Source organism: Haliotis rufescens, unplaced genomic scaffold (genome assembly GCF_023055435.1).
Source record: "Haliotis rufescens isolate VD_foot unplaced genomic scaffold, xgHalRufe1.0.p SCAF_6, whole genome shotgun sequence".
Lineage (NCBI taxonomy): Eukaryota > Metazoa > Mollusca > Gastropoda > Lepetellida > Haliotidae > Haliotis > Haliotis rufescens.
Genome location: NW_025964334.1, coordinates 40133337 through 40154269, shown reverse-complemented (window position 1 = coordinate 40154269; position 20933 = coordinate 40133337). Strand labels below are relative to the sequence as shown.

At 41.9% G+C, this 20933-nt stretch overlaps 1 protein-coding gene across 1 annotated transcript in view; it reads left to right on the top strand.

Annotated features, from left to right (window-relative positions):
• Nucleotides 1-20695, top strand: part of LOC124115560 (cell surface hyaluronidase-like) — a 47020-nt gene extending 26325 nt beyond the window's left edge. The window contains exons 30-36 of the mRNA XM_046476593.1: nt 1507-1655; nt 11321-11399; nt 11566-11640; nt 11794-11826; nt 12254-12335; nt 16346-16443; nt 20212-20695. Coding sequence (XP_046332549.1) covers nt 1507-1655; nt 11321-11399; nt 11566-11640; nt 11794-11826; nt 12254-12335; nt 16346-16443; nt 20212-20414 — 719 coding nt within the window. The 3' untranslated portion in view covers nt 20415-20695. The remainder of the gene's footprint in view (nt 1-1506; nt 1656-11320; nt 11400-11565; nt 11641-11793; nt 11827-12253; nt 12336-16345; nt 16444-20211) is intronic.
• Nucleotides 20696-20933: the final 238 nt, after the last annotated feature.

The window sequence follows — 20933 nt, the reverse complement described above, 5'->3', positions numbered from 1 at the left end:
TGCTGGGTCACCTACCTCTCAGTGGAAGCACTCCTTCACCAGGTACGTCTTGTGTCAGCTACCCCTCAGTGGAAGACCTCCTTCACCAGGTACGTCTTGTGTCAGCTACCCCTCAGTGGAAGCACTCCTTCACCAGGTACGTCTTGTGTCAGCTCCCCCTCAGTGGAAGCACTCCTTCACCAGTTACGTGCTGGGTCAGCTACCCCTCAGTGGAAGCACTCCTTCACCAGGTACGTCTTGTGTCAGCTACCCCTCAGTGGAAGCACTCCTTCACCAGGTACGTGCTGGGTCACCTACCTCTCAGTGGAAGCACTCCTTCACCAGGTATGTGTTGTGTCAGCTACCCCTCAGTGGAAGCACTCCTTCACCAGGTACGTGCTGGGTCAGCTACCCCTCAGTGGAAGCACTCCTTCACCAGGTATGTGTTGTGTCAGCTACCCCTCAGTGGAAGCACTCCTTCAACAGGTAAGTGTTGTGTCAGCTACCCCTCAGTGGAAGCCCTGCTTCACCAGGTACGTGCTTGGTCACCTACCCCTCAGTGGAAGCACTCCTTCACCAGGTACGTGCTTGGTCAGCTACTCCTCAGTGGAAGCACTCCTTCACCAGGTACGTCTTGTGTCAGCTACCCCTCAGTGGAAGCACTCCTTCACCAGGTACGTCTTGTGTCAGCTACCCCTCAGTGGAAGCACTCCTTCACCAGGTACGTGCTGGGTCAGCTACTCCTCAGTGGAAGCACTCCTTCACCAGGTACGTGTTGTGTCAGCTACCCCTCAGTGGAAGACCTCCTTCAACAGGTACGTGTTGTGTCAGCTACCCCTCAGTGGAAGCCCTGCTTCACCAGGTACGTGCTTGGTCAGCTACCCCTCAGTGGAAGCACTCCTTCACCAGGTACGTGCTGGGTCAGCTACTCCTCAGTGGAAGCACTCCTTCACCAGGTACGTGTTGTGTCAGCTACCCCTCAGTGGAAGCACTCCTTCACCAGGTACGTGCTGGGTCACCTACCCCTCAGTGGAAGCACTCCTTCACCAGGTACGTCTTGTGTCAGCTACCCCTCAGTGGAAGCACTCCTTCACCAGGTACGTGCTGGGTCAGCTACTCCTCAGTGGAAGCACTCCTTCACCAGGTACGTGTTGTGTCAGCTACCCCTCAGTGCAAGCCCTCCTTCACCAGGTACGTGTTGTGTCGGCTACCCTTCATTTGAAACCAACCACTCTACCCCAACCCAATCTAATCCAAACCTACCCTCCGCCGCTAGTCAACAAGACATACTGCGATTAATGTAAGTACAGAGGTAAAGAGAGGTGTGATCTCGATGGTCTAACTCAGCTGTATGAAATGCTACATGTGAACAACTTGTTTCATTTTACACCTTCGTTCTTGTGAACATATGTAGGAAGATTTCATGTTCGAGCTGTACTTCAACTTTATATTCAAAACAGTACTTGTGTACATGAGGATATACGAAATGTACAAGCTTTGTCCATACGACCTTCTCCTTCATTCCAGTAAGTTGTGGTCACAACAATTACGGACAACAATTGAATGGCGGCGACTGTTACCTCGTCATCGACACAGCCCAGAACTACAACAGCGCTAAGCACGCCTGCTACACTAGACGCGGCACTCTGGCTGATGTATCCAACGCTCAGACATGGGTAGGTACTCTCAACCATTACCAAAGATGTTATCCCGTAACAAGAACTCCAGAAGTTACCCTGTGACCAGAACTGCAGAAGTTACCCTGTAACCAGAACTGCAGAACTTATCGAATCACAAGAACTGCAGAAGTTACCCACTACCCATTACTGCAGAAGTTTCCCATAACTATTGCTACAGAAGTTACCCCATGACCATTGCTACAGAAGTTACCCCATAACCATTTCTACAGAAGTTACCCAATAACCAGAACTGCAGGTATCCCCTTACTACTACTACTACAGATGGTACCAAGTCACTACATGTATTTACTAGAAATATATAAATGGAAGGTAGCCCGTCACCAGAACAATGGGCGGTACCTTGTCTGAACGAGTACAGAATATACCCATAGCCATAGGTACAGCAGGGGTCTATTAACTAGAACTACGGAATGTTCCCATTTGTCACCAGAGCAATAGCAGGTACCTAGTAACCATAACTACCAAAGGGACCTGCTTACCGTACATACAGTATACCATATTATACCTAGGCAATGTACCTGGTAACCAGCAATACAGTGTTTGTCTGGTAACTATAACTACAGAGCATGTCTGGTAACCATCAATACTGTAGGTGTCTCGTAACTATAACTACAGATCATGTCTGGTAACCATCAATACAGTGGGTGTCTGGTAACTATAACTACAGAATACGTCTGGCAACCATCAATACAGTGGGTGTCTGGTAACTCTAACTACAGAACATGTCTGGTAACCATCAATACTGTAGGTGTCTGGTAACTATAACTACAGAACATGTCTAGTAACCATCAATGCAGTGGGTGTATGGTAACTATAACTACAGAACACGACTGGCAGCCATTAATACAGTGGGTGTATGGTAACTATAACTACAGAACATGTCTGGTAACCATCAATGCAGTGGGTGTATGGTAACTATAACTACTGATCATGTCTGGTAACAATCTATACAGTGGGTGTCTGGTAACTATAACTACAGAACATATCTGGTAACCATCAATACAGTGGGTGTCTGGTAACTATAACTACAGAACATGTCTGGTAACCATCAATACTGTAGGTGTCCGGTAACTATAACTACAGATCATGTGTGGTAACCATCAATACAGTGGGTGTCTGGTAACTATAACTGCAGAACATGTCTGGCAACCATCAATACAGTGGGTGTTTGGTAACTATAACTACAGAACATGTCTTGTAACCATCAATAAAGTGGGTGTCTGGTAACTATAACTACAGAACATGTCTGGTAACAATCAATGCATTGCGTATCTGGTAACTATAACTACAGATCATGTCTGGTAACTATAACTACAGGTCATATCTGGTAACCATCAATACTGTAGGTGTCTGGTAGCTATAACTACAGAAGATGTCTGGTAACCATCAATGCAGTGGGTGTATGGTAACTATAACTACTGATCATGTCTGGTAACCATCAATACAGAGGGTGTCTGGTAACTATAACTACATAACATGTCTAGTAACCATCAATACAATGGGTGTATGGTAACTATAACTACAGAACATGTCTGGTAGCCATCAATGCAGTGGGTGTATGGTAACTATAACTACTGATCATGTCTGGTAACCATCTATACATTGGGTGTATGGAAACTATAACTACAGATCATGTCTGGTAACCATCAATACTGTAGGTGTCTGGTAACTATAACTACACATCATGTCTGGTAACTTTAACTACAGTTCATATCTGGTAACCATCAATACTGTAGGTGTCTGGTATCTATAACTACAGAACACATCTGGCAACCATCAATACCGTGGGTGTATGGTAACTATAACTACAGAACATGTCTGGTACCCATAACTACAGATCATGTCTGGTAAACATCAATACAGTGGCTGTCTGGTAACTATAACTACAGATCATGTCTGGTAACCATAGATACTGTAGGTGTCTGGTAACTATAACTACAGATCATGTCTGGTAACCATCAATACAGTGGGTGTCTGGTAACTATAACTACAGAACATGTCTGGTAACCATCAATACAGTGGGCGTCTTGTAACTATAACTACAGATCCTTTCTTGTAACCATCAATACAGCGGGTGTCTGGTAACTATAACTACAGAATACGTCTGGCAACCATCAATACATTCGGTGTCTGGTAACTATAACTACAGAACATGTCTGGTAACCATCAATAAAGTGGGTGTCTGGTAACTATAACTACAGAACATATCTGGTAACAATCAATGCATTGGGTACCTGGTAACTACAACACGGTCATGTCTGGTAACTAATACTACAGGTCATATCTGGTAACCATCAATACTGTAGGTGTCTGGTAACTATAACTACAGAACATGTCTGGTAACCATCAATGCAGTGGGTGTATTGTAACTATAAATACAGATCATGTCTGGTAACCATCAATACTGTAGGTGTCTGGTAACTATATCTACAGATCATGTCTGGTAACTATAACTACTGTTCACATCTGGTAACCATCAATAGTGTAGGTGTCTGGAAACTATAACTACAGAACATGTCTGGTAACCATCAATGCAGTGGGTGTATGGTAACTATAACTACAGAAGATGACTGGCAACCATCAATACAATGGGTGTATGGTAACTATAACTACAGAACATGTGTGGTAACCATCAATGCAGTGGGTGTATGGTCACTATAACTACAGAAGATGACTGGCAACCATCAATACAATGGAGTGTATGGTAACTATAACTACAGAAGATGACTGGCAACCATCAATACAATGGGTGTATGGTAACTATAACTACAGAACATGTCTGGTCACCATCAATGCAGTGGGTGTATAGTAACTATAACTACTGTTCCTATCTGGTAACCATCAATACTGTAGGTGTCTGGTAACTATAACTACAGAACATGTCTGGTAACCATCAATGCAGTGGGAGTATGGTAACTATAACTACAGAACACGACTGGCAACCATTAATACAGTGGTTGTATGGTAACTATAACTACAGAACATGTCTGGTGACCATCAATGCAGTGGGTGTATGGTAACTATAACTACTTATCATGTCTGGTAACCATCAATACAGTGGGTGTCTGGTAACTATAACTACAGAACATATCTGGTAACCATCAATACATTGGGTGTCTGTTAACTATTACTACAGAACATGTCTCGTAACCATCAATGCAGTGGGTGTATGGTAACTATAACTACTGACCATGTCTGGTAACCATCAATACAGTGGTTGTATGGAAACTATAACTACAGATCATGTCTGGTAACTATAACTGCAGTTCATATCTGGTAACCATCAATACTATAGGTGTCTGGTAACTATAACTACAGAACATGTCTGGTAACCATCAATGCAGTGGATGTATGGTAACTATAACTACTGACCATGTTTGGTAACCATCAATACAGTGGGTGTATGGTAACTATAACTACAGAACATGTCTGGTACCCATAACTACAGATCATGTCTGGTAAACATCAATACAGTGGGTGTATAGTAACTATAACTACAGATCATGTCTGGTAACTATAACTACTGATCATGTCTGGTTACCATCAATACTGTAGGTGTCCGGTAACTATAACTACAGAACATGTCTGGTAACCATCAATGCAGTGGGTGTATAGTAACTATAACTACTGATCATGTCTGGTAACCATCAATACAGTGGGTGTCTGGTAGCTATAACTACACAAAATGTGTGGTAAACATCAATAGAGTGGGTGTCTGGTAACTATGACTACAGATCATGTGTGGTAACTATAACTACAGTTCATATCTGGTTTCCATCAATACTGTAGGTGTCTTGTAACTATAACTACAGAAAACGTCTGGCAACTATCAATACAGTGGGTGTATCGTAACTATAACTACAGAACATGTCTGGTAACTATAACTACAGATCATGTCTGGTAACCATCAATACTGTAGGTGTCTGGTAACTATAACTACCGAACATGTCTGGCAACCATCAATACAGTGGGTGTCTGGTAACCATAACTACAGATCATGTCTGGTAACCATCGATACAGTTGGTGTCTGGTAATTATAACTACAGAACATGTATGGTAACCATCAATTCAGTGGGTGTCTGGTAACTATAACTATATATCATGTCTGGTTACCATCGATACAGTGGGTGTCTGGTAACTATAACTACAGAACATGTCTGTCAACCATCAATACAGTGGGTGTCTGGTAACTATAACTACAGAACATGTCTGACAACCATCAATACAGTAGGTGTCTGGTAACTATAACTACAGATCATGTCTGGTAACCATCAATACAGTGGGTGTCTGGTAACTATAACTACAGAACATGTCTGGCAACCATCAATACATTGGGTGTCTGGTAACTTTAACTACAGATCATGTCTGGTAACCATTATTACTGTAGGTGTCTGGTAACTATAACTACAGAACATGTCTGGTTACCATCAATAAAGTGAGTGGGTGGCTTGTAAGTATAACTACTCATCATGTCTGGTAACCATCAATACTGTTGGGGTCTAGTAACTATAACTACAGATCAGTTTTGGTAACGATCAATACTGTACGTTTCTGGTAACTACAGCTACAGATTATGTTTGGTAACCATTAATACAAGTGGGTGTCTGGAAACTATAACTACATATCATGTCTGGTAACCATCAATACAGTGGGTGCCTGGTAACTATAACTACAGATCATGTCTGGTAACCATCAATACAGTGGCTGTCTGGTAACTACAGCTACAGAACATGTCTGGTAACTATCTATACAGTGGGGATCTGGAAACTATAACTACATATCATGTCTGGTAACCATCAATACAGTGGGTGCCTGGTAACTATAACTACAGATCATGTCTGGTAACCATCAATACAGTGGCTGTCTGGTAACTACAGCTACAGAACATGTCTGGTAACTATCTATACAGTGGGGATCTGGAAACTATAACTACATATCATGTCTGGTAACCATCAATACAGTGGGTGCCTGGTAACTATAACTACAGAACACGTCTGGTAACCATCAATGCAGTTGGTGTATGGTAACTATAACTACAGAAAACGTTTGGTAACTATAACTACAGAACATGTCTGGTAACTATAACTACAGAACACGTCTGGTAACTATAACTACAGATCATGTCTTGTAACTATAACTACTGTTCCTATCTGGTAACCATCAATACTGTAGGTGTCTGGTAACTATAACTACAGAACATGTCTGGTAACCATCAATGCAGTGGGAGTATGGTAACTATAACTACAGAACACGACTGGCAACCATTAATACAGTGGTTGTATGGTAACTATAACTACAGAACATGTCTGGTGACCATCAATGCAGTGGGTGTATGGTAACTATAACTACTTATCATGTCTGGTAACCATCAATACAGTGGGTGTCTGGTAAGTATAACTACAGAACATATCTGGTAACCATCAATACATTGGGTGTCTGTTAACTATTACTACAGAACATGTCTCGTAACCATCAATGCAGTGGGTGTATGGTAACTATAACAACTGACCATGTCTGGTAACCATCAATACAGTGGTTGTATGGAAACTATAACTACAGATCATGTCTGGTAACCATCAATACACTAGGTGTCTGGTAACTATAACTACAGATCATGTCTGGTAACTATAACTGCAGTTCATATCTGGTAACCATCAATACTATAGGTGTCTGGTAACTATAACTACAGAACATGTCTGGTAACCATCAATGCAGTGGATGTATGGTAACTATAACTAGTGACCATGTTTGGTAACCATCAATACAGTGGGTGTATGGTAACTATAACTACAGAACATGTCTGGTACCCATAACTACAGATCATGTCTGGTAAACATCAATACAGTGGGTGTATAGTAACTATAACTACAGATCATGTCTGGTAACCATCAATACTGTAGGTGTCCGGTAACTATAACTACAGATCATGTCTGGTAACTATAACTACTGATCATGTCTGGTTACCATCAATACTGTAGGTGTCCGGTAACTATAACTACAGAACATGTCTGGTAACCATCAATGCAGTGGGTGTATAGTAACTATAACTACTGATCATGTCTGGTAACCATCAATACAGTGGGTGTCTGGTAGCTATAACTACACAAAATGTGTGGTAAACATCAATAGAGTGGGTGTCTGGTAACTATGACTACAGATCATGTGTGGTAACTATAACTACAGTTCATATCTGGTTTCCATCAATACTGTAGGTGTCTTGTAACTATAACTACAGAAAACGTCTGGCAACTATCAATACAGTGGGTGTATCGTAACTATAACTACAGAACATGTCTGGTAACTATAACTACAGATCATGTCTGGTAACCATCAATACTGTAGGTGTCTGGTAACTATAACTACCGAACATGTCTGGCAACCATCAATACAGTGGGTGTCTGGTAACCATAACTACAGATCATGTCTGGTAACCATCGATACAGTTGGTGTCTGGTAATTATAACTACAGAACATGTATGGTAACCATCAATTCAGTGGGTGTCTGGTAACTATAACTATATATCATGTCTGGTTACCATCGATACAGTGGGTGTCTGGTAACTATAACTACAGAACATGTCTGTCAACCATCAATACAGTGGGTGTCTGGTAACTATAACTACAGAACATGTCTGACAACCATCAATACAGTAGGTGTCTGGTAACTATAACTACAGATGATGTCTGGTAACCATCAATACAGTGGGTGTCTGGTAACTATAACTACAGAACATGTCTGGCAACCATCAATACATTGGGTGTCTGGTAACTTTAACTACAGATCATGTCTGGTAACCATTATTACTGTAGGTGTCTGGTAACTATAACTACAGAACATGTCTGGTTACCATCAATAAAGTGAGTGGGTGGCTTGTAAGTATAACTACTCATCATGTCTGGTAACCATCAATACTGTTGGGGTCTAGTAACTATAACTACAGATCAGTTTTGGTAACGATCAATACAGTGGCTGTCTGGTAACTACAGCTACAGAACATGTCTGGTAACAATCAATGCATTGGGTATCTGGTAACTATAACTACAGAACATGTCTGGTAACCATAACTACAGATCATGTCTGGTAACAGTGGCTGTCCAGTAACTATAACTACAGATCATGTCTGGTAACCATCAATACTGTAGGTGTCCGGTAACTATAACTACAGATCATGTCTGTTAACCATCAACACAGTGGGTGTCTGGTAACTATAACTACAGAACATGTGTCGTAACCATCAATACAGTGGGTGTCTGGTAACTATAACTAAAGATCATGTCTGGTAACTATCGATACAGTGGGTGTCTGGTAACTATAACTGCAGAACATGTCTGGTGACCATCAATAAAGTGGGTGTCTGGTAACTATAACTACAGAACATGTCTGGTTACCATCAATACAGTGGGTGTCTGGTAACTATAACTACAGATCATGTCTAGTAACCATCAATACAGTGGGTGTCTGGTAACTATAACTACAGAATACATCTGGCAACCATCAATACATTCGGTGTCTGGTAACTATAACTACAGAACATGTCTGGTAACCATCAATGCAGTGGGTGTCTGGTAACTTTAACTACAGAACATGTTTGGTAACAATCAATGCATTGGGTATCTGGTAACTATAACTACAGATCATGTCTGGTAACTATAACTACAGGTCATATCTGGTAACCATCAATACTGTAGGTGTATGGTAACTATAACTACAGAAGATGTGTCGTAACTATCAATGCAGTGGGTGTATGGTAACTATAACTACTGATCATGTCTGGTAACCATCAATACTGTAGGTGTCTGGTAACTATAACTACAGATCATGTGTGGTAACTATAACTACAGTTCATATCTGGTAACCATCAATACTGTAGGAGTCTGGTAACTATAACTACAGAACACGTCTGGCAACCATCAATGCAGTGGGTGTATCGTAACTATAACTACAGAACATGTCTGGTAACCATAACTACAGATAATGTCTGGTAACCATCAATACAGTGGCAGTCTGGTAACTATAACTACAGAACATGTGTCGTAACCATCAATACAGAGGGTGTATGGTAACTATAACTACAGATCATGTCTGGTAACTATAACAACAGTTCACATCTGGTAACCATCAATACTGTAGGAGTCTGGTAACTATAACTACAGAACACGTCTGGCAATCATTAATACAGTGGGTGTCTGGTAACTATAACTACAGAACATGTCTGGCAACCATTAATACAGTGGGTGTCTGGTAACTATAACTACAGATCATGTCTGGTAACCATCAATGCAGTGGGTGTCTGGTAACTATAACTTCAGGACGTGTCTAGCAACCATCAATACAGAGGGTGTCTGGTAACTATAACTACAGATCAGGTCTGATAACTATCAATACAGTGAGTGTCTGGTAACTATAACTACAGAACATGTCTGGCAACCATCAATACAGTAGGTGTCTGGTAACTATAACTACAGAACATGTCTGGAAACCATCAATACAGTGGGTGTCTGTTAACTATAACTACAGAACATGTCTGGTTACCATCAATTAAGTGGCTGTCTGGTAACTATAACTAAAGATCAAGTCTGGTAACCATGAATACTGTAGGTGTCTGGTAACTATTACTACAGATCATGTATGGTAACGATCAATACTGTAGGTTTCTGGTAACTATAACTATAGATTATGTCTGGTAACCATCAATACAAGTGGGTGTCTGGTAACTATAACTACAGATCATGTCTGGTAACCATCAATACTGTAGGTGTCTGGTAACTATAACTACTGTTCATATCTGGTAACCATCAATACTGTAGGTGGTTGGTAACTATAACTACAGAACATGCCTGGTAACCATCAATGCAGTGGGTGTCTGGTAACTATAACTACAGAACACGACTGGCAACCATCAATACAGTGGGTGTATGGTAACTATAACTACTGATCATGTCAGGTAACCATCAATACAGTGGATGTATGGTAACTATAACTACAGATCATGTCTGGTTACCATCAATACTGTAGGTGTCTGGTAACTATAACTACAGATCATGTCTGGTAACTATAACTACAGTTCATATCTGGTAACCATCAATACTGTAGGTGTCTGGTAACTATAACTACAGAACATGTCTGGTACCCATAACTACAGATCATGTCTGGTAAACATCAATACAGTGGCTGTCTGGTAACTATAACTACAGATCATGTCTGGTAACCATCAATACTGTAGGTGTCCGGTAACTATAACTACAGATCATGTCTGGTAACCATCAATACAGTGGGTGTCTGGTAACTATAACTGCAGAACATGTCTGGCAACCATCAATACAGTGGGTGTCTGGTAACTATAACTACAGAACATGTCTGGTAACTAAAACCACAGAACATATCTGGAAACTATAACTACAGAACATATCTGGTAACTATAACAACAGAACATATCTGGAAGGGTGCATTAGTTCAGGAACGCAAACAGTCTACATTTTCTAAATATATATTTTCACTAAAAATACAAATACACACAAATTATGAATTCTTTTCATCAGCATGAATCGTCTTACACTGCAACATCTGCAGTTGAATTATGATTGAAACCTTGATACCATTCCTTCAGGTGATATCTAATAGTCTCACTCTCTCTCTACAGGCAACCGTCAAGGAACACATCTACCGCTTTGGACAGTCCATGGACTACTGGGTTGAACAGGAAGAAGGGGAGTTTATCGGTGAGTAGGTGGTAGTATTCAGGTATTATTTAACTAAGTGTTTACATGAGGATGACAGCAGCATTGGGAATTGATCTGTATTTGGATTATGGCAAAATGTTGTTGGTAAGTATCCTTGAAATGTTCACATTCAAATGTAAAATGATATTCATCTCTGCGTATTCAGGATTGGAGGACACAAGGCTGTTCAGTAAGAAAGTGGTTATAACGGGAAACCTGCTCGGTGTCGTCTGCAAGATCGGTGAGTTAATATATCTTCCTGAAACAAAGGAAAAATAATTATTCACTTAATATCCAGAAAACCTTCAAGCTAATATTTGCTGCAGTCGTCAGTACATCAGCCTCTGCCTAACCAGTCGTATCAGCTATTCAGCCTGGTTTCCGTCATTTTCAGAAACTCTGTCAGCTGCAAAGCCGTGCTCAACAGGTATGTTCTGATTTTCTACGTGCTTGTCATACTTAAAGGTCGCTTGCTAATCCACACAACGTAATCCCAATATAAATCTTAATCTAGATAGAACAGATTACCCACACTGCTTCGCACTACGCTCTTTGTACTTATTAGTGAGGTCCGCTATGACCTCATTGTGACTAAAGCACAACACGTGAGTGGCGAGCGCATTGTAAATATGTCCCGGAAACAATTTTGCAATGCAACATACTCTACCTTTTGCAACTACGTCTTCCTTCCTGAATTGTGCTACAGTGTCTAATGTATCTTGCTGATTGGTCAGTAATCAGTAACATAAAGTCCTGCTTACGTGTGTATCCCAAGAATGGGTGTAGCAAACTTAATACCATGTAAAGTTTAAAACTGTGTACAACAATCACATCATGATTCCACACTGCTTAAGGCTGGGTTCACAACGGCGGCAGCTGTTACCTCTACACAGGAGTGCGCGCCACGTACGCCGCCGCCAGGGGATTCTGTAACCAGTGAGTAGTATAATCTTGTAAACATCTTGTCTAGTGGTCAGTATGTCCTATTGAGTGCCGGGCAATCTGCTGGCCAGACTATCCTGGTGATCAGTAGTCAGTCTAGGGATCAGTATGTCCTATTGTGTGGCGGGCATTCTGCTGGCCAGACTTTCTTGGTGATCAGTAGTCAGTCTAGTGATCAGTATGTCCTTTTGAGTGGCGGACAGTCTGCTAGCCAGACTATCCTGGTGATCAGTCTAAGGTCATTTAAAAGTAATTCAATTTCACCGGATTCTTGGTCATGTCATTCAATCATTTGTTCCAAGGCTTTTATTTTGCTGAATGTGAAAAGAAGTTTTATACAGATGTTCAACATTTTGTAGAATCTATCAGTGAAGAGTTGATTAACTCTACTGTAGATGACAATGGGTTAGATAGTAGAATAACATTAGATGAAATATTTAAGGCTGTTAATGATATGCCAAATAGAAAAGGCCCAGGGTTTAGTGGTGTACCCATTGATTTTTTTTAATATGCCCCTCCCATGTGTTTTGAAATGCTGTTATCCTTGTTTAATAAAATCTTATTGACTGGTACTTATCCAGAGGAGTGGACTTTAGGTGTCATTCTTCCTTTGCATTCAAAATATCTGGTAAAATCTTTTCTAAAATTATATTTTCTAGACCCACCAATTGGGCAACTGATGGAAATGTTATTATCCCTGAATAAGCATGTTTTAGAAAGGGGTTTCAAACTGTGGATAATATATTTATACTTCAAACTTTTATTGAAAAATATCTAAGATTATAAACAGGTAGACTATACTGTGCCTTTATTGATTTCAAAGCAGCTTTTGACTCTGTGTCACATAATGCTCCGATGTACAAACTTTGGACTGGTAATATTAAAGGTTCTGTTTTTAGATTACTTAGAAATATGTATGAAAATGTGAAATCATGCGTATCTCTGAATTCTGGTGTTACTAAATTCTTTGACTGTTCATTTGGAAATAGACCGGGCTGCTTGTTGTCACCATTTTTATTTTCATTCTTTATTATTGAAATTGTAGATTTTTTGCAACAAGATAAGTAATGGTGTATTAATATAGGTACTCTACGGTTATTTATGCTGCTTTTTGTAGACGACATTGTAGTAATAGATAGTACAGTTATTGGTCTTCAAAAGACATTAAATAAACCTTCCCAATATTGTGATAAATGACAGCTGCAAATAAAAAATGTCAAGAGCAAAGTAATTGTCTTTCGCAAAGGTGGTCGATTAAAGAAATATGATTTTTCTGCTCTAAATACATGTCTGCTTGAAATGGTTTCAGTGTATAAATATTTAGGTGTATATTTTTCAAGCTCTGGTTCATGGTTTAATACACAGAAAATTTTAACACTCCAGGCCCACAAAGTTTTGCAGTTACTAAAAACAAACATTATTGATTTTCATAAGTTACCTTTACATGTTTTGACTCATTTATTTGATGTCAAGCTTCTACCAATCTTGTTGTATGGTAGTGAAGTCTTGGGGTTTCATCCTTCACCAGATATTAATACATTCCATGATAATTTCTGTAAACAGCTTTTGCATTTAAGACGGAGTAACCTAATATTGTTGCAAGGGGGAGATACATGTAGGTCGTTATTCATTTAAAGTAAACCTGTATATGAAAATTATTTAATATTGGACTAGATTGATATTTCAAACTGATAATCCTATTTTGAAACATGTTTATGATTATGAAGTGTCCTTGGCGAATAAAGGTACTGAATGTTCGGCTTTTCATGTAAAACAATTATTATCATCATATGGTTTTGGTTCTGTCTCGTGTAATCTAGATGTTCCAAATGTAAATAAGTTTATTGTTTGTTTTAAGCACAGATGTATAGATATAGATCAGCAAACTTGCTTAAGTAAATTAAAAACATTTTCCAAACTTACAATGTATTCACAATTAAACCATGCATTGAATTAGAAAGATATTTGACATCAATACCTGTATATCAATTTGCTCTTAGTTCTTTCGGTTGTTCTAGCCATAACCTAATGCTTAAAGAAGGTGGAAAAATTGGTCTTTCTAGAGATGAAAGTTTATGTCCATTTTTTTGTAGTCCGTGTAATTGAAACTGAATATCATTTCTGCATTGAATGTCAATTTTACTCAAATCTGAGAAATAGTCTTATACCTAAGTATTTCCATTCACAACCTTCATTTGATAAATTTTGCACTCTTATGTCTTGCCAAAATGAACATGTTATTAATAAATTAGCTAAATATATTTTTCTTGCTTTTAAGAAACGACGTTAGTTTTTCAAATGTATGCAAAGATTCAATTGTTTCACTATGTATATCACTTATATTATCTGGCGGCTGCTATTGTTGTAATCAACTGTATCCATATTGTATAATGGGCCGATGGCCTCTTTACTGAAATAAACTCACTCTCATTCAGTAGCCAGTCTAGTGAGCAGACTGTCCTCGTGAGTGGCGACCAGCCTAGTGACCAGAATGTCCTTTTGATGGCGCGCAGTCTGCTGGCCAGACTATCCAGTGATCAGTAGGCAGTCTAGTGAGCAGACTGTCCTTGTGCGTGGTGACCAGAATGTCCTTGTGATGGCGGACAGTCTGTTGGCCAGACTATCCTGGTGATCAGTAGCCAGTCTAGTGACCAGGTTGTCCAGCTATATTCCACCTATATGACGGCAATCTGTAAATAATGGAGTCTGGACCAGACAATCTAGTGATTGATATCATGATCATCGATCCACACCATTGGAATACGATGACATGCATCAACCAGGTCAGCAAACCTGATCACCCGATCCCGTTAGTTGCCTCTTACGACAAGCATGATCGCCTTTTACGACAAGCATGGGTTGCTGAAGACCTACTCTACCTCGGATCTTCACGGGTCGAATGTCCTTTTGAATGCTGGAAGTACATTGACCATTATGCCATTGTGTGCGGTGGGCAGTCTGGTTACCAGTACAAATGTCCTTGTTGGTAGTGGACCGGTGGGTGATGGGCATTCTATTGACCAGTATGTCCTTGCGAATAGTGGGTCGTCTAGTGACCAATTATGTCATATCACTAACTTGATAGCATTTCACAAGACAAATATGGTTTATGGTTCAGATTACAGTCCTTCTGGATATCATTAAATCGACCTATGTTCAACAAAAAGGTAACTTCTATTTCAAAAACGAAGATTCATTTACAAACATCACTAGAAAAGCCTACATCTGGTTTGGCTTAACGGTTCAAAGCAATATCAAGAACTATACTCTGTATTCGATACTGCGGACTCTCACTGTTTGTAGACCCACCCCTCAGCAGAAGTTGCGGGAGTCATCAATCTCATTAAAATCAGATCTAAGTTCTCGCTATCGCTACACGAAGATCTGAGGACATCCCATTACTGGTCAAGTCAGAACGACCTTTCATCCGACCAATCAAAGCGTCGCGTACCAGGTCATGAAAGTAACAGTCGGAATGTGTTTTCTAAACATGCAACCTCGAAAACGTTAACACGGGGTATTCCGTACGACTGATTCCATCAAAATTATCGTCTATTATTAAGAACATTATGTCTGGTAAACGAGGGGCGGTCGAGTAGCCTCGAGGTTAAAGCGTTCGCTCGCCATGCCGAAGACCCGGGTTCGATTCCCGACATGGGTACAATGTGTGAAACCCATTCTGGTGTCCCCCGCCGTGATATTGCTGGAATATTGCCAAAAACGGCGTAAAACCATACTCACCTTGTTACAAGAAGGTTGTTTAAGATATATACTACTTAATAATGGCTATTAAACATTTCATAGAATGAACTGTCTGGTGCGTTACTGCGAGTCGTAACCTTTCATTCACTTCAGTTTGTGTTCTCTAGCATCTATCTCAGAGATGGCTTACGATTCCTGGAAGTATGAACGTTTCTTAAAAGATGTTTTCAATACGTGTTTTCTTTCATCTTCTTGAATGATGTTTTTGGTGGGAAGCTAACTTCATACTGTTTTTATTACAGGGGTGACAGCCAGGTTCTCACGGTTCTCAGTGATGCTGAAAACACCTTTGTGGGAGACACTGTGAAGACAGAGACGCTCAATCCTCTAGTCTACATTGGTAAGTAGACTTCTTATGTTGCTCGGGTACAGGCGCCAGTAGTCTGCAGCACCGAAATTGAATGTGCAGATTGTGTTCCTTTTGGTCTGTCAGTATCATTCCCAGCTTCGTATCAAGCATCATACCCATCAACATACCCATCAATATACCCTGCATCATACCCAGCAACGTACCCAGCACAGTGGCCTGCATCGTACCCAGCAACGTACCAAGCATCATACCAAGCATCATACCCAGCATCGTACCCAACAACATACCCATCAACATACCCATCAACATATCCAGAATCGTACCCATCAACATACCTAGCAACATACCCAGCAGCATAAACACCCGGCAAAACGGCAAAACACTCAACTTCATACTCAGCAGCGTACCAAGCATCACACCCAGCAGCGTACCCAGCATCATACCCAGCATCATACCCAGCATCGTACCCAGCATCATACCCAGCAGCGTACCCAGCATCAAACTCAGCAGCGTACCCAGCATCATACCCAGCATCATGCTCAGCACCGTACACAGCATCATACCCAGCAGCGTACCGAGCAGCATACCTAGCAGCGTATCCAGTATCATTCCCAGCAGCCTACCCAACATCATACCCAACAGCGTACCCAGCATCATACCCAGCAGCGTACCCAGCATCATACTCAGCAGCGTACCCAGCATCATACTCAGCAGCGTACCCAGCATCATACCCAGTAGCGTACCAAACATCATACTCAGCAGCGTACCCAGAATCATACCCAGCAGCGTACCCAGCATCATACTCAGCAGCGTACACAGCATCTCACCAAGCAGGGTACCCAGCATCATACCCAGCAGCGTACCCAGTATCATATTCAGCAGCGTACCCAGCATCATACTCAGCAGCGTACCCAACATCATACTCAGCAGCGTACCCAACATCATACTCAGCAGTATACCCAGCAGCGTACCCAGCATCATGCTCAGTAGCATACACAGCATCATACCCAGCAGCGTACCGAGCAGCATACCTAGGAGCGTATCCAGTATCATTCCCGGCAGCCTACCCAACATCCTACCCAGCAGCGTACCCAGCATCATACCCAGCAGCGTAACCAGCATCAGACTCAGCAGCGTACCCAGCGTAATACTCAGCAACTTACCAAACAGCATACCCAGCATCGTTCCCAGCATCATACCCAGCAGCATACCCAGCAGCATACCCAGCAACGTACCCAACAGCATACCCAGCATCTCACCAAGCATCGTACCCAGCATCATACCCAGCAGCGTACCCAGTATCATACTCAGCAGCGTACCCAGTATCATACTCAGCAGCGTACCCAACATCATACCCAGCACCGTACCCAACAGCATACTCAGCAGCGTACCCAGTATCATTCTCAGCAGCGTACCCAGTATCATACTCAGCAGCGTACCCAGTATCATACTCAGCAGCGTACCCAACATCATACCCAGCAACGTACCCAACAGCATACTCAGCAGCGTACCCAGTATCATACTCAGCAGCGAACCCAACATCATACCCAGCAACGTATCCAACAGCGTACCCAGCATCATACCCAGCAGCGTACCCAGCATAATACTCAGCAGCGTACCCAGCATCATACTCAGCAGCGTACCCAGCATCATACCCAGGAGCGTACCCAACATCATACTCAGCAGCGTACACAGAATCATACCCAGCAGCGTACCCAGCATCATACTCAGCAGCGTACACAGCATCACACCCAGCAGCGTACCCAGCATCATACCAAGCAGCGTACCCAGTATCATACTCAGCAGCGTACCCAGCATCATACTCAGCAGCGTACCCAACATCATACCCAGCAGCGTATCCAACGGCGTACCCAGCATCATACCCAGCAGCGTACCCAGCATAATACTCAGCAGCGTACCCAGCATCATAATCAGCAGCGTACCCAGCATCATACCCAGTAGCGTACCCAACATCATACTCAGCAGCGTACCCAGAATCATACCCAACAACGTACCCAGCATCAAACCCAGGAGCGTACCCAGAATCATACCCAGCAGCGTTCCCAGCATCATACTCAGGAGCGTACACAGCATCACACCCAGCAGCGTACCCAGCATCATACCCAGCAGCGTACCCAGTATCATACTCAGCAGCGTACCCAGCATCATACTCAGCAGCGTACCCAGCATCATACCCAGCAGCGTACACAACATCATACCCAGCAACGAACCCAACAGCATACCCAGCAGCGTATCCAGCATCATACCCAGCAGCGTACCCAGCATCATACTCAGCAGCGTACCCAGCATCATACTCAGCAGCGTACCCAGCGTAATACCCAGCAACTTACCAAACAGCATACCCAGCATCGTTCCCAGCATCATATCCAGCAGCATACCCAGCATCATACCCAGCAACGTACCCAACAGCATACCCAGCAGCGTACCCAGCATCGTACCAAGCATCGTACCCAGCATCATACCCAGCAGCGTACCCAGTATCATACTCAGCAGCGTACCCAGTATCATACTCAGCAGCGTACCCAACATCATACCCAGCACCGTACCCAGTATCATACTCAGCAGCGTACCCAACATCATACCCAGCACCGTACCCAACATCATACTCAGCAGCGTACCAAGTATCATACTCAGCACCGTACCCAGTATCATACTCAGCAGCGTACCCAGTATCATACTTAACAGCGTACCCAACATCATACCCAGCACCGTACCCAGCATCATACCCAGCAGCGTACCCAGTATCATACTCAGCAGCGTACCCAACATCATACCCAGCACCGTACCCAACAGCATACTCAGCAGCGTACCCAGCATCATACCCAGCAACTTACCCAGCATCATACTCAGCAACGTAAACAGTATCTTACCCAGCAACGTTTCCTGCATCGTACCCAGCTTGTACCCTGCATCGTATCCAGCATCATACGCAGCAACGTACCCAGCATCATACCCAGCAGCATACCCAGCAGCATACCAAGTAACGTACCCACTAACGAACCCAGCATCATACTCAGCAAAGCACCCAGCAGCATCCCCAGCATCGTGAACAGCATCACACCCAGCATCATACCAAGCATCGTACTCAGCATCATACCCAGCATTGTACCCAGCAACGTACCCTGAAACGTACCCAGCAACGTACCCAGCAACGTACCCACATCATACCCAGCAACAGGAGTTTCACAGCAGTGCTTCGAGCAAACTGAACTACTGCTGAACGTCACTCACTCATTCTCTCTCTCTTCAATCGTATCTTCTTCGTCAGTGTATCCGTCTGTTATTGCATGTAGCAGGTATACATAGCATGTACACTGTTGTGTAGGCACGTTGTTGTACACTATTTAGGGTCAAGCATAAGTCTTGGTTTCACGAACGATCCGATCTGCTATATAACTTTCAGAGATTTCATCATTGGGTCATTCAATTACTGAAAGTGTTTGGATCAAATTAATCTATATTTATCTACAATTAGTAATAAATAATAAGTGAATGCAACAGTCCTGTAAATGACGACATTGTCGAATGTGATGGTTTGGTTTGGTTGGTTGGTTGTTTAACGCCGCAATATTCCAGCATAGTAGCCTTAAACGGCAACCATGGGTTGCTGAAGACCTTTTCTACCCCGGATCTTCACGGGTCTCGAATGTGAAAGTCTGCAGAATTAGAAGGGACTAATTGCACTGTGAGACTTAGTATTTACGTTCATTAAAGTGCATTCATCTGTGAAAAATCGTTAAGGACTTCGGTATAAACTATGATGCATTATGTGTGCAGGGTACGTCTACAATAATGCTGCCGACGCCTATGAGTGGGAAGACGGGTCTTCATCAGCCTACACCAACTGGAACAGGAATCACGGGGTGGACAACGTGGTCAATGGAGAATGCGCTAGACTTCTGTCACAAAACTACAAATGGAAGAATACTAAATGCAATTCGAGAAATAGTGTAATGTGCAAAGCGCCCACTGGGCCGTGATTTTGAATAATTAGTACTATTCCAATTATGATATCTCGCAGGTAATATATTATTTCATGGAAATACACAAAGGCGACACCTCCTAAGTGTAGATTATAAAATTATGGCATATCTAAGTATAGATATAGTATATCTCGAAAGCTTTGTATTTAGTCTTTAATATTTGACAGTCTACTGTTTCCTGATGAGGGGAGGGGCTTGGGTAGCACAACTGATCTGAAGGATGTCACTGATTGTCTTCTGTTCTTTCCGTAAATGATTAAAAAAAGCAGTCTGTGAATTTTGTTAGTGCTGATTTATTTATTTATAATAATGTATTTATATATGTTTTTGCTTTTATGGGGGTATAAACGTGAAACCGATGTGCACATTTTGCGTGTGCGCCAGAACATTTTGGAGTGATTTCTTAAGACACTAGTCTGCACTTTTTCCAGAAACGCCCTACAATGTAAAATGGTACAATTATTTTATACAATGTGACGGCAGTGAGAAGTTGATCGATCACACAGACTTAAATTC